General features: G+C 42.2%; 1 protein-coding gene across 4 annotated transcripts in view; it reads right to left on the bottom strand.

The window, feature by feature from the left end:
- SATB2 (SATB homeobox 2) overlaps positions 1-15,420 on the bottom strand; it is a 139,578-nt gene that overhangs the window by 110,805 nt on the left and 13,353 nt on the right. For all 4 annotated transcript variants that reach the window (XM_063341882.1, XM_063341878.1, XM_063341879.1 and 1 more), the window contains exon 3: positions 3,294-3,470. In XM_063341882.1, the coding sequence (XP_063197952.1) occupies positions 3,294-3,470 (177 nt within the window). The remainder of the gene's footprint in view (positions 1-3,293; positions 3,471-15,420) is intronic.

Here is a 15,420-nt window from a genome sequence, read left to right as displayed (position 1 = left end):
TTTCACGAGGGCAGCACTCGCTGGAAAAGTCTCTGCTCTCGCCACCATCAACAAAAAATGTTCACAGCCAGCTGTTTGGGGAATAAATGTGTCCTGCCCAAACGGTGTGGGAATAAAGAGCTTCTTCCAGTGAGGCATGGGGCCACCTTCATGTATACCTCCTGATATATATTTATCTCAAGATTACTGATGTTAAGACTTCTCCTAACAACCAACTTTACCTAACAACCAGAACTAAAAATTGGCCATGATAAGCCGAGCAACCACAAGCTGGTACGTGAGGCTCCAGGCCAGGTGGCAGCTGAGTGTGCACGCTACAGCTCATACAGTCGGACATGGCGTCACCTCCTTGGGGAGCTCTGGAGCTCTAGGCTGCTGCCCAGGCAGGCAGCCCTGCAGCAGGGCCCTTTTGGGCACACAGACCCCTCGAGGAGGCAACGCACCACCTCCCTCTCTGTGCCACATTTCCTTTCTGGCACCCAGACCCTGCTGTGCAGCTGGCGAGTGCGAGGCAGGGCCCTACACGCAAGTCGCATGCCGCCTGCTTGAGCCTCAGCAGGTCTGTAGAAGTGCCATGGTGAGCCGCAGCGAAGGCGGTGTGAAATTGCACAGCAATTCTCTCTGCTGCCGCAAAACTCCTCTTTTCCCCCACAACTAGCTCTTTTATCTGCCACTGGAGACCCTGTTCTAAAAGGAACAGGCAAAGGCAAGATGTTTCCCACAAGATGAAGCGAACATTGCTACTCCTCTCAGAGTCATCCAAAACAAGAGGTGGGGCGGGAAATGAAACACTTTCTCAACTCAAAAAGTGACAATTATTACACATTACATTACAGCTTAGGCAGCTTTTACAATACAAAAGCCTTGACAAGCTCACATTTACTTTGTCCCTGGAGGACATGGGGACACCTACTCATGTCAGTGTTTTGCACAGCACGTTGCTCAAAGTCTTACCACTTTGAAAAATGCACCTGAGGATCTTCAACTTCTCATGCAGATCCTGTAATTCAGCTGACCGTAAAGCATAAAGAAGAACTAAGTGACTGTTTATCAATGTATATTGGTAAACGAAATCAATCCCAAGCACTAGAACAGAAGCAGACTTTTCCTACAACCAGAATGAATAAAGCAAATAGCTTTATTTTTTTTCCTTCTTTTTAGTATCAGAAAATTGTGTTCCAAAATAAATCCTTATATCAACAATTTAGCAGCATGCTTCTGTCAACCCTAGTTGACAGATTATAGCCCAATATTCCATAAATTTTCTCATTAGACTAAACAATCTCAGAGATCTACTAGCACTCTGTCCCTGCCTGCACCTCATCTCTCAGCTTGCAGACCGCTAGCACAGAAGCAAGATACTACAGAACATGCTGCGTACATCAGCTGCATATCGTAAAATCAGCATGACCTGCAGTATTTGCCCAGGAGGTATAAAAGCCTTTAGAGAACTGGTCCTTCAGTGTGAAGGTAAATAAACTGACCAAGTAAGAGATCTGTTAGCTCACGGATCTTTAAGGTATTTTTGGTTGTTCCTAAATATCATACTAACTGATGTTTTCTAGTGGAAGATAATTGCTGACTTAAAGACAAAAATGCCGAAGTCTTTTTTTTCAGACAAATTACAACAATTAGAGATTTAACTTTTATTTTCTAGACAAGTTATTCGAGCAACACATCAAGCGACAGAATCGTATCTGAACCTGCTCATTGTCAAAGCCTGTGGCTCAAAAACGCAGTGGCCGTTTCCTCCCTGCACAGTGACTAATTTCCTTCGTGAGTCAATCTGTCTCTCCCCCTCGCTATTCTCACAACAGAGAGATGCTGCAAAAGCAAGGCTCCCCCAAGTGAGATGCTCAGCCAGTGTGGATCACTGCACTGAATGGCATGCCTGCTTGAAGCAGGCTTCTTGCAAAGCCCATTCCCCTTCGTAAGTGCCAAGAATCAAATCTTGGCCACCTAATGCAGCGTGTTCCACATGTTAGCTCGCAACACGTTGAGCAACAGCGTTAACTGAGATGGATAGTGCTGTCAAACAGGAAGCTGGCTCACCAGGATGGAAACAGTGGGATACGCTGACCTATTACATTCAGAAAAAAAGCGCCCCTAAGATGACATTAAATGTTTCATATTAAAAAACAAAACAGCTACCTTCTCAAAGAGGTTTTATTACCGCACTGTGTAAACAAACACATGTGCATGAGATGAGCTCTGCCTGTATGCAGAACCTGAGCCTCTCTCACAGAGCAGAGGCTGACGGAGGAAATGAATCATTATCACCCTGCTTGGAAAGAAGCTTGTACAAGGAGCGCTGCACTATTAACCACTGCCTGGAACTCCTGGATTCAACACCACCCCTGCTCCCTCTGTTTGCACGTGCAAATACCTACCTATACAAAATGACTAAAACCAACAGGTAATATCAAAATCCCTGGGCAAAGTTTCTATTAAACTACTCTAAATGTGCACAGGTTTTATTGATGACATGGAGATGAAACTGAAACTTACAGGCTTCTCATCCAAAAGAATAAGCATTGAAATAACCTCTTTAGTATAAAAAAGCCTCTTGAAATGCAAAGGTTGTTCTGGAAAGATTTTTCCCAATCCACCACCTCCTGCCCATCTCCCTCAAGATAAGGATTTTAGGTTTGTTTTTTTTCAAACTGGTATTTTGGGTAGAGAGAGGGAAGCTTTGTTTATTTTAAGATTTCACTGCTACGGGAGAAGCATCCCTAAGTGGAAGGGACTATAGAGCTTTACAAAGGGCTTTGCAGCAATATAGAAGGTAAGCGAATGCAGAGAAATCAGTCTGCACGTTTAGCACTACAACTATCGGCCATAAAGAGAGTATATATTTATATATGTATAACCATTATATACAATGTGTAATTTTAAAAATCAAAGACCATAATATGCTGTTCGAAACAGCCCTGATACAAAGAGGAATACCAGATACCATCTAGCTGTACACCTAGAAGCTCTATCCAGCTCTTCTGTGCCGACTTCCTCGAAGCAGCAACCTGCCTCGTGGTACAGAACAAATATGTCATGAATATGCTGACTGATCATTATCACCATATTTCACACTTCAGCAAGATCCAGCTAATGCTTTCTAGGCAGGCTAACAAAGTAGGGCTTGTTGTACACCTAGTTTAAGATTAAGCAATCAACACAACTGATATAACCACTTCAAAGATTTGCCACCGATTGTCTTGCTTTCTCCTTACATCAAACAACCTCAGGTGCTGCTCTCTGCCAGGGCAGAGAAGGGGGAAAAGAACTTTATTGAATACCTTGTGCCTGAGCTGCAGAACTGTGGGAATACCCCAGAGCCAGGAGCGCTGTCTCCACCAGCTGGCTAAAGAGCACATCTTTGCGAACCAGAACGAACTCGGCATGCTCTTCTCGATTATCATATTCAAGAGAGGCATCTGACTGCTCCACCACACAAAAGACTGGAATCATCAAACCTAGATGAAAAAAAAACAAAACAAAACAACAAAGTATCAGTAAGAGAGGAACAAGAAGTGTGTCACACATCTCTGATTAAAGCTGTAAATTAAAACACCTCCTAGAAGGCTCATCTTAAGTGGAAATCTGCCTTTCTTCCCTGTGGGATAGCTTTTGTTTTCTTTCCAAGGGAAATACTGAAGTCTCATCACTTGACTCATTTAAAAACCACACTAAAAGCTCCAGAGAATACAATTCAGGAACAGAATCACAGTCAGCATGAGGACGAACAAGATTTCCTAATAAGACCTTTTCAACATAGCAGAAGTTTTCTACAGTTCCATGAATGTCCCTATTCTTTCAGGTCAGGACTTCTCCACATTCAGCCACACAAAAACCTGACACACAAATGTCGTTTCTGCTTCTCTCCACAAGGTGAACGTATGGAGGAATGGGCAGAGGGTAGTTCCACACACAGTTCTTGGCTGGGATAGGCTTATTTGCACATTTTCAGACCGTGGCCAGTCTTCTCACTGTGCAAGGAAAATACCCTTGCATCGATTTTGCTGAAAACGATAATCTTGTGTTGGCAGCTGATGGTCGCGCAGATCCAGAGAGGCCAGTGGCTGGTCTCCCGCTGCATGTATGAAGAGTGAGAACAGCTCTCTTTGAAAGAGGATAAAGGATGAGGAGGAACCACAGAAGTGGAAAGCTCAGGGGGTGGTCTGGATTCAATTTTGTTCTGTTTTATTGTAAATTTACTTTTGTGGTTACAGGATCAAGTCATCTATGGCAATAAATTGTGGGGCATGAACTTAAAGGGATTCAATACTACAGACAGTAAGAAACAAGCCAATTTTCAGGAGACAGTCCTACAGTGCTCCAAGCGCGTGCACAAAGGGACGATGGAACAGATGGAAAACCTACAGAACGGCACAGCCATTTTCACTGCCTGCTACAGGCCAGGCTCTAGTCAGGGGGTGGCAAAGAAAAAAACATTACCTCTGGTCACAGAAGTTCATTAATTGGTTACGTACAACTCGCAAGCCCCTAAATAGACTAGGAAATACTGAGGCAGAGACAAATCTCAGCCTAAAGCAATTCTCCAAAAGTGCTATCTAAGGCTCATAATACTACCAGAAAGTTCATCTCTCACTCCTGTTCTTCAGAATTAAATACAACCTTTCCAGTAGATAACAACTATGAAAACCAACTGAGTATATTTATTAAGGGGCAGAAAGAAATCACTGTATTCCTGGACCAGGCACTTCTTTAAGGGAAAAAGTCAGTTCTTCTGTACAAAGTCAGTTAAATATCTTCAAGAACTTCTACTATCAGTGTCTTCAGTATCTGCAAAACAACAGTTATATACCCCTTCAGAGGAGTTACCCATCCCTGAAATAGATACAGCCACACCAGTAACAACTCCTAAGGGACTTAAATGCTCCTTGTCTTGAATTTGGAGAGATTAGATTTACTTTAAAATATATTTTAGATACACAATTCTCACTAAGTGACCTATCTAGCATGGAGTGTCTCCCAGTGTCACGTTCTAACTGCAGGCCAGCAGCAGCAGCAGCAGCTCCGAGCCGCAATATCCAGTTGATCTGGTTTAGTTCTTTGTTTTAAAACACATCCTGAAGTAATGTGTAAGTAGGTTACGGCATCACATTGATGCTGCTCCCTCTTCACTGCTTGATTCTGGGTTAAACTGATGCATTTTGCAAGTTCAAGCAGCTAAATTCTAACACACAGTGTTAAAAGAAAAAAATGTCAGTGAAAAAAAATCTCTAGGTACTTTCCTGAAAAGATAGTGCAAGGCTGACCCTGTTCCTCTGAAATCAATGACAAAATTTCTGTTCCTATCAAAGGTTAAAAACTGAGTTCTATTTGACCATAAATCATTTAACCAGTTAAAATGAAATTTAACCTCTGTAAGTGACAAATTTCCCCTCCTGTCGAACATACTGTCCGTCATAGCACCTTTAATGGGGCTATTAATGTCTTAACAAAACATTAAGCTACTTGGCCAAATGCTGAGGCTGTGATATCGGTTGTGTAAATTATATTTTGGTAAGACAGAAAAAGTAGGTGAATGCAAACCGATGAGAGGGATGCCACAGCGTCTTTTATCCTCCTGCTGGATGCTTCGCTTGTCACACAACAGTCTTTCCACCTTTTCAGCACTGAAGTTGCACCTATTCTCCACACACGTAGTTTACTGTCTCAGTACAAACAGGATCTCAGATGTTAGAACTGATGCTGTACGTGACATCACTTTACGGATGGCACAAAAGACCCACGGCACTCTTGCCCATGATTACCTTCCTGCCCCTTCCTGCTGCCCATGCTTGCAGGAACTACGCTACAGAAACGGCTTTTGCAAAATCATCTCTGAACTCAGTGACCCAGCGCAACTGATGATAAGCTGCTATTAGTACCTTAAAAACAGAGAGCAAAGGGCAGGTTACCACATCTGCCATTGCTAACCCATTCTCCTGCCTCTCACTATAGTGTCTGGAATCTTAACACCAATCCTGTTTTACTAAAAACCAACAGTTCTCCAGCTTATTTCCAAGTAAATCTCACTCCAAGGAAGTTCTATCTGCTTTGCCCTCTATTTCACATCGGAGAGTTAAGCTATAATGTCTCCAATGGATTTATTGCCTCAAACTTCTCTGTTTCCTGATGTTATCTGCAAATAAATTAACATACTTTCAGTGCATTGGAATCAGACGAAAAAACATCTGCAGCCAAAAGTCAACATGCTCTTTACACACTGATGTACACAATGTCTTGCTCCTAGATGCATATATTACACCTCCAGCTCACCACAGGGCCCTCACAAAAGAGCAACGCAAGTTAGTCATGGCTCACTGTCATTCCAAGTGAAGAACCTACAGCAATACTCAGAGAGCAGGAGATCAAGCGTCTATAATGAAGCCTCACATGCAGTACCACAGCAATGCAAGCCAGCCTTATTCATAAACCCTGAAACTCCTCAGCAATTTCCCTAATGCCGGATCAGACAGAACCTACTGTCATCCTCCCTCTCCCATGCGTACACACAAAAAAGGCTTAGGTCCCTTCCACACTGAACTTCCGTGCATTTACTCTCCCAGCTTCAGAGAGATGCTGCAGTGAATGATGCTGTACAGCTCGTGGTAGATGACATACGGCACTGATTGTCATACACGGAGAAAACAAGGGGTAATCTGAGGGCTAAAAAGGAAACAGTTTGTTTCCTTAAAGGATGAACACAACGCTGGAACGCATACAAAACATTAATAGCGATCACAAGTTATACAAAAAAACTTTTTCTCCTTGATGTTAATTTACGTAACTACTTACAAGCAGCTCTTTCGTGCTTCTCACAGAGCTTTGACCCCATATAGATAGTATCTGCATAAAAGGCTAGGGGAGCACAAAACAAGATCTACATAAAGGCTTTTATAAGGACATCCATACACAGCAAGAATTACTTCTAATCTATGGAAGAGAACAAGGAAAAACTGTTCCCACTATTACCCAGAAGAACAGAATGGTTAGCAGTGACCGGTACCTTTGTATAACATGTATTTTTAAAAGCAAACAGAAATGGGATTTAAGCCCCGCTGTTGCTTTCACAGAAAAGCTGCAATGTACAGAGACTTTGTAAACGTAGTTGCATTTTTTGCCAAGAGTCTTCTAAGGGGCAGAGTAATTAAGAATTTAAATATGTATCAAAGAGCCCTGTGATAAAATACACATTTTCTCCTCCTTGCCCATTTCAGCCTATAGTTTTATTTTACTAGGAAGCAATCTGTTCTTAAAAATTAAGGAGAGAGAAACAGGTATTTCATTCAAAAAGTGAAAACTCTGGACACCACGCTGCATAAAACACGGGTTTTTACAAAACACTCAAAGCCAGTTAAAAGTATTATCAGTCTCCAGTAACACAGCTCCTTGGAAAACATTTTCAGTTGTAAGATTTGCAAATAAAAGCTGAAAATTTCTAATGACCAACTAGAAGGACAAGATAGAGCAGATATTAAGAAGCCCTGCACTGTTTCTTTTGTTCATTTGCAAATGATACTTTGGCCACTGCATGCTTCAGAGCAAGCAATAAATGTGATATTATCAGCAGTGAACTTGTACGCTGTGCCCACTTCCACATAACCATCACAGGTTTGGCACTAACAGCAAAAAAAAGAAAAGGATACAGAAAGGTGAGGAGCAGGTTAAACTATTTCAGCCACCCATCTCTCCAGCCATTAAATAGGGAGCAGCACTTGCATGTCCTAATAAGTATAACATGAAGATCAACCAATAAGAAGAGGCACCAATAAAATTCGTGTCTTTTTAGATTAAAATCTGTTTCCATCAGCACAAGTTTCGAACCCCGTCTAGGTGTTATTTAATTTAATCTAATTTGAACAATTTCCAAACATCAGCTTGATTAATTTCAACAGCATGGTGTTATGGAAAGATTTACTGTACAGGGGTTGTCTAGCAGGGAATTAATAAAGAAGCCAGTTCTTAGCCCTGAGTAACATGAGGTTTTAAGACTTCCCAGATTTCTAGTGGGAATACTTCACAGCACAAGCATGTTTTCTTCTGGGAGTGAAACCCACCAAAATTATTAAAAACTGAGATCAAATGGTGGTGTCAAACCCAAAGGAAATCATTCTACAGTGGAGAGATTTTTATCAAATGAAGAAAGTGGAAAATAAAGTTTTTGTTGTTGCTGTTGTGCTTTGGGTTTTTATGTTTTGTTTGTTGGTTGTTGGGTTTTTTTAAACACAACACAGACACACACACACAGAGTAATCTCCGTCAAAGACAAAGCAAATTTCTATGGTTGGGAGTTCAGAAACCAGGCCATTTATTTGAAAATTCATAAACTACTGAAAACTCTTCATTACTGTAGGCAGAAAATATTTTCCCTAGCGGAAGACTGTCATGTGGGTCATTCTTTTCTCTGTATTGGAAAGACTAGCTTAGAGGAAAAAAAAAAAGGAAAAAAAAAAAAAGAAATCTAGGTAACAGCAAGAGTAGAATCCACAAATGTTTATTCCCACGCACACCTCAAAACACTGAATTGTGAGCAACTTCAGTTGGGCTTCTAAGATGAGACCCTTACCCTGCGACACAGACTACGAAGCTCAATTAGCAAAGCGTGGGTCGTCTTCAGGAAATCATCTAGATAAAGATTCCGTATATTTAGCAATACAGCATGCTTCCACAGCTGGCACTAACCACGGGAAGCAATCAAACTACAAACATTTCCTAAACCTAATCGGCTTCTGTTTTTTCGTTAGGCGAGAGCCCTTTATCCAGCAAAGGCAGCAAAGGGAAAGCAGTCCATTTATTTATTTCTCTTTGCACTGCAATAGCGCTGACCTTACGTATACTTTATAAGCATATGTTAAAACTCTCTTTGCCTTTCTTTTAAACAAATTTGAAAAATTAACCTAAATTGAGAAAACTGTTTGAAAAGGCAGAAATCAGCATCCTTGCAGCACAGGAAAAGTTTGCCAGTTCACCTCCTCACATCCTGCAGCTCTAATTGAAAAGACAAAAAACAATTAAGTTTGACAGCTTTCAGTTATTCAGAAATACCTGAATTTCTGCACCAAAGATGGTCATCCTACATCCTAATGCAGCATAAATCCATAATTTCTATTCTGAAAATAACACCGCCAAGGCAAAAAAAAAAAAAAAAAGAGAAAGAAAAAGAAAAGAAAAGCTTCAAAGCTTCGGTGTGCCACTTCTTCAAAACAATGTAAACTGCAAATCCTGAAGCGATCGGAAATGAAAACCTAGTGCATATGCTAATAATCAGGAGGTTTCTATTCAAGACTCGACTAGCTGAACAAGCACAGAATCACAGAATCATTTTCAGTTGGACAAGACCTTTAAGATGACATATAACGAGAGAAGATAATTTCATAAGGAGAGAAAAAAGTCAACTGCATTCCAAAATGTGTTTGTTTTTTTTTTTTCTGAGAGGAAAGACACCAAGTAGTATTTGAAAAAACAGTTTTTTGTGCTGATCTCAATGCGACTTTTATTTAAATCACGGTGTAGCTGTAGCTGGTGGTGATGTGAGCTCTTCCCTAGGAAATCCTGCGGAGTCCAGCCGAGGGCTGCCAACAGAGCATACGTGATGAGAGACTGCCCAGGCACTACCCTGCCATTCCCACCCTGCCGCACATACCTGACCATTCACACTCAAGAAGGCGGAGGCCTGAAGCAGGTCCCAGGTTCAGCTCATGCCTCTGCAATTCAGTGACAAGGTGGAAGAGACAGAGCTCACACATTTCAGCAAGGGTTAGTCATGTCCGTTAAGGCTCACTTTCAAGCTACCCCATAAATTATAAATATACTTAAATCAGACAGAATATAAGCTGTTGGCACTTAACTTATTTGCAATAAATGCTTGGTTTGGGTAAATGGACTGTGTTTCAGCCTTTTACGTATCAAGCACCAGCTTACAACACTCTCATTATGAGGCTGAGAATTCTTCTACTGTAAATCTTTTTTAATGGGGGCTGGAGGAATGACTTTGCAGTTGTTTGTCACTAACCAGTCGGAACAACGTGAAGAAAGCAGTGTGTGCACACTGACAGGCGGCCAGCGGGAAATCTCTATGTCAAATACAGGAGACCGTATCAGGATCTTTGCAACTGTACAATCCTATGCAAAACAAAAGCGTGAAGCACCTCCATTACAGCACAAGGTTTTGTTTAAAAACAAGGACCTTACTATCTGCTAATCTTCTGCTCTCCAATGTGTTCTAGATAAAATGCGAGAGATCTGATTTTGCACAGAACCAGTAATGCGATGCTGTTAAACTCCTACTCTTTATGGGTTTATAAGCCCATTGCAAATAATTTGTTCCAGGATGCAATTTGGTAAAGAAGAGCTCAGTCCACAGATGATTTTAATACAACATTTGCCAAAGAAACAAAATCCTGTTAAATAACATTACATTGTAGAATTTCTTTTCTTAGGAGGGCCAGAGGAAGTAAAACTAAGGACAGTATCTTTCTCCTCCTCCTCAGTTATTTTTTCTGGCTTTCCATAGTCAATAAATCTGTAGGCAGGAAATGCATTTCTACATATTATATTTTAGCCAATGGTGAATGCAAACCACAAGATATTATTTACATCCTTCTTCAGCTTCCAGTCCTTTCTGTGGCTTCAGTCTCCCAACCATCACAACTATCCCAGATCTCAGGAAATCTTATAAAGAAGTCACTAACGTCTCTGCAGACGTCCCCTGCCTCTAACAGCTTAACTAGCCAAAGAATCGTTCTCCTAGCTGAAATAACAGCTTCACTGTTTAACATTAAATATTCCAGGCCACTATCCCACCACAGAAACATATTCTGAAACTCATAACTTGATTTTATAATACTTGAGTTTCTAAAAAAAATGGTATAAAAGAAAAGCCGTATTCAGAGCATGTGCTGAGACGAACAAGAAATGAAAAATAGAGAGGGATACGAAGTATTTACCTCTAGCGCAGCCTCTCCTGCTGCGTGCCTGGGACAGAAGCGTCACTCACGGGAGATGAGGCCTTTTGTCAGTCAATGTGGATCAGCTGCTTCTGGGAACTAACCCCCTTTGCTAGACTAGTTGCACTAACTCAACCCCAACTTGGAATCCATCACACTGGTTGGGTTCAAAGGGCAAGAAAGGGAGCAGCCACTCAGGCTTTGTGCCACCCGGTTAGCCCAGGCACGATCACACGCTGGGCAGCCAGGAGGCAGACACAATTGAACAGGAGAATAAAGCACCTCCAGCTCCCCACCTACATGAGTGAAAAGCGAGGGCGATGATAACCCAGACCTCAAAATACAGCTTTAAGGGAGCCTGAGTCAGAAGGCATCACAAACAGCTGTCCCTGCTGTTCTAGCCCCTGCCAGCCAGCCCTCACAGATGTGCAGGAACGTCTGTGGTGGTACCAGCACCATGCATTCCGACAGAACCACACGCAGGCTTTCCAATTCATACAACAGAGTCATAGAATCATTTAGGTTGGAAAAGACCAATTCACATCGAAAGGTAAAGGTAGAGACACTATCCCTACATTTTTCCTAAATGCAACAGCTCAGTTGTTTCACCTTGTTTCCCGGTTAAAAAAGAAGAAAAAATACCCACAGCATTACTACATAATATGAACTAATGGAAAATATACTCATTTCATTGAAAACCAGTGAAGGAAACATTTTTAAATTAAATGGGCGTTTTTTAAAAAAATCATGTTAAGCCATTAATTTCCTATAAGTTTTAGGTTTTGGTTTCTGTAACTTAAAAATAAGTTTAGGGTTCAGGAAGGGTTTTTGGTTTGGGGGACTGCTTTCTGTTGTTTTTCTATGAAATACGTAACAAAACTCGCCTAAGGGATTAAGACTCTCTACACCAAGTTCCACCCAGAATTAATTTTAATGACCAACATTTTTAAACCCTGAAAACTGGAACCACTAATAAGCCCTTAACTCTGGTGGTGCTAGCAGATGCCACCATATTATGTAATTTTTAAAGCAAAAAAACATCTTTTAGCAAAAGCATTTTAATGAACGTTCTATTAACTAGTCTCCTGGTACTGGGATAAGTCCCCTGGAATGCAACAGAAAAGCTTTCGTAGCTGGTTTGAGGTTTATTTCTGGAGAAGAGCTGTGTACCACACTCGGGTTCTGTTTTGGGATCTCTACTGGGACCCACCAGCAAGCTCTTTTCTCCTTTGTGTCCATTCCTCTATGAACCACCCCCTGGCAAGAAAAAGAAGAAATCGTATCACCCTTCCTTCAAGTTACCAGATAAATAGCTGACAAAGAGCCTAATCATAGAATCATAGAATCATAGAATTGTTGAGGTTGGAAGGGACCTTTAAGATCATCGAGTCCAACCTTTAGCCTACCCTGACAAGAGCCACTTCTAAACCATGTCCCTCAGTGCCCCATCTACCCTTTTTTTAAACACCTCCAGAGATGGTGAATCCACCACCTCCCTGGGCAGCCTATTCCAATGTTTAATAACCCTTTCAGTGAAAAAATGTCTCCTAATATCTAATCTAAACCTCCCCTGACGTAACTTCAACCCGTTTCCCCTCGTCCTATCACTTGTCACCAGGGAGAAGAGGTCAGCCCCCATCTCTCTACAACCTCCTTTCAGGTAGTTGTAGAGGGTGATAAGGTCTCCCCTCAGCCTCCTCTTCTCCAGGCTAAACAACCCCAGCTCCCTCAGTCGTTCCTCATAAGGTTTGTCCTCCAGACCCCTCACCAGCTTTGTAGCCCTTCTCTGGACACGCTCCAACACCTCAATGTCCCTCTTGTAGCGAGGGGCCCAAAACTGAACACAGTACTCGAGGTGGGGCCTCACCAGTGCCGAGTACAGGGGGATGATCACTTCCCTAGTCCGGCTCACCACACTATTCCTGATACAGGCTAGGATGCTGTTGGCCTTCTTGGCCACCTGGGCACACTGCTGGCTCATATTCAGCCGGCTGTCAACCAACACCCCCAGGTCCTTTTCTGCTGGGCTGCTTTCGAGCCACTCTGCCCCAATCCTGTAGCGCTGCATGGGGTTGTTGTGACCCAAGTGCAGGACCCGGCACTTGGCCTTGTTGAACCTCATACCATTGGTCTCAGACCATCGATCCAGCCTGTCCAGATCCCTCTGCAGAGCCAACCTACCCTCAAGCAGATCAACACGCTGTCTGCAAGCCCAATTGCAGGCTCCAGCTGTAAGACAAGCTGAATGGATCTGTAATCATTGTCTCTTTCCCTCATGTCTTTTAGATACTGACAGCATTGGGAAACCTCATTTCTAAGTGACAATGTCAACAGATGTGGCAGAATTGGTTATGGGCAAAAGTTACAAGTACGCACGCAATAGGACAAGCCACATTAAACACTGTCTCAGAATAAATGTCATCAAACTCAATGGTTACTGGTGGAGCCCTCCATCCTGCTACGCTTTCAGCAAGGGTTCAGCTCCTGCTATGGCAACCTCATTACTAGATGGTATTTTTTTGGTATAAGGAGACCACAGAAATCTTCATCAGATCTTCAGCGGGAAAATGAATGGAGGAGAGAACCACAACCAAGAAAGAGCGGGAGCCGCTCCATCATTCCGTCCTCTAGAAAGCAGCCAACTTCCCCCTCTGTCTCCCTTTTCACCAGTCAATATGCAGTGAGCCTTCAGCCAGCCTGCATCCACAGCCCATTATGGGTCAGGAACTGGCTTCTGGGGCTTGGCCTCTACTTACAACTCCAATCTTCCACACCCCACGCCCCCGCAGAGAGAAAGCAACTTCTGAGTGGCATTCTCTTGTATTCCTTCTTTTCCAAGGATCAAGAGCTGTGGGGGAAGCACTCCACATTTTCACAAAGATGAAACGCATTTGACAACTATCCGTTTGAGTTTTATTCTTTTAGGAATATTTACTTTTATCAGCCAGCAAGTCACCTTGATCTAACAGTTTTTAATAACTACCACAACTTTATCAAACAAGTCATGAGGTAGAGGAACAAGAGTTAACAGGTACATCCTCCTTCTCAGGTATGCACACCACATTTACTTTTGTCAGGCAGTTAGCGATATTTTGGGGAGAAAGTGGAAAGGACCTACCGACAGGCTGACCTACTGCATGTGGTTTCACTTGTTAAAGAGTCAGCAATCCATGCTTTTGGGGTTCAACAGGCTGAATTCCTACAACGTTACGTACACAGAGCTACACTGGAGAATCAGATACTTCTGCTAGTGCAAATGCATGTGCTCGCTGAGAGGTGTTAGCCAAAGAAAGCAGATTACATCTGCTCTCCAAAGGCTGAACTGGCTCCCGGTTCACTTTCGGATGCCATTCCAAATGTTGATTTATAAAGCTGTATGGTACACAACTAGAGCCAAGGCTACCGTAGAGAGGATCTCTCTTTCCGCGTATGGTACAGCAGAAAGGATGTTTCTGCTAACAGCTCTAGGACTCGGCTCCGGAGAAAATGGAGAGACAGGTTCCCTCTGCCTCAGGCCTTCAACTTCAGCTAGGTCCCTTTCCAAGAGGAACACAACTGCAGGGCTGCCCAGCACAGGGACTTTCTGTCTGTAGGGTTTTAATGAGAAGACCGAGATGGCAAGGTAGCTAAAGGGTCACGGAAGAGTCAGTCCAAGGTAGTGATGGTTTAAGAGACCAAGTACTCTTATTGGCATACGTGTCCACAGATTTGGAGAGCCAAAACAAATGGGAAAAAGCATAAAGTAGCACATCTTTTTATTTTGAAAGAAAAATAAGTCTCTCTTGCTACTTTCTACCTGCCCATGACATTCTCTGAGCTCATCTATTTGGCAGGTCAGTATGACACCACAACCATAATAATATAATCAGGAAGGCCCAAACCAATGACATTCACTATTACGCCAAACCCAGACGCTCAGATAATGCCTAACTTGAGCTTTACTGTCAAGCAGTACGCCTGCTTACTGCATACTTGCTCATAGGAGCCCATATGAAGTCTACCATCCAGACTCCTTGCTCAAGCAACAATACTCTATAAAAAAAAAAAAAGAAAAATTAAAAAAAAAAAAGCTCACACTTCTGTTACTTTGCATTTTCTCTAAGTCTAAAAATTGGTAGAGTGTATGACAGGTCCACCCCATTTTTCTTAATGATGTTTTTATTATTCTTTCACTCAATTAAAACAGAAATGGATATTGCATCTTCTGACTGTATAATTGTTATTGTAATCTGTTTTCGATCACTGCTTGGGAAATGGGTCCAAAACAACATAAACTATCCACAGCCTCAGAATACAAGTCATTTTCTTTTACTACGACACTTAAAGAGACATCTATCATGTTGCTCTGCTAGCACGTTTGTATTATGGCAAAAAAGTTATTTGTAAGTTGGGAAAAGACATTATGAAAATCACCTTTTACTCCAAAGTATTGTATAACTCATAATTTATAACTACATTTCTTAATAAC

The sequence above is a fragment of the Chroicocephalus ridibundus genome, chromosome 7, assembly GCF_963924245.1.
Source record: "Chroicocephalus ridibundus chromosome 7, bChrRid1.1, whole genome shotgun sequence".
Lineage (NCBI taxonomy): Eukaryota > Metazoa > Chordata > Aves > Charadriiformes > Laridae > Chroicocephalus > Chroicocephalus ridibundus.
Note: the sequence above shows the minus strand (reverse complement) of the source record. Positions and strands in the feature narration are given on the sequence as shown.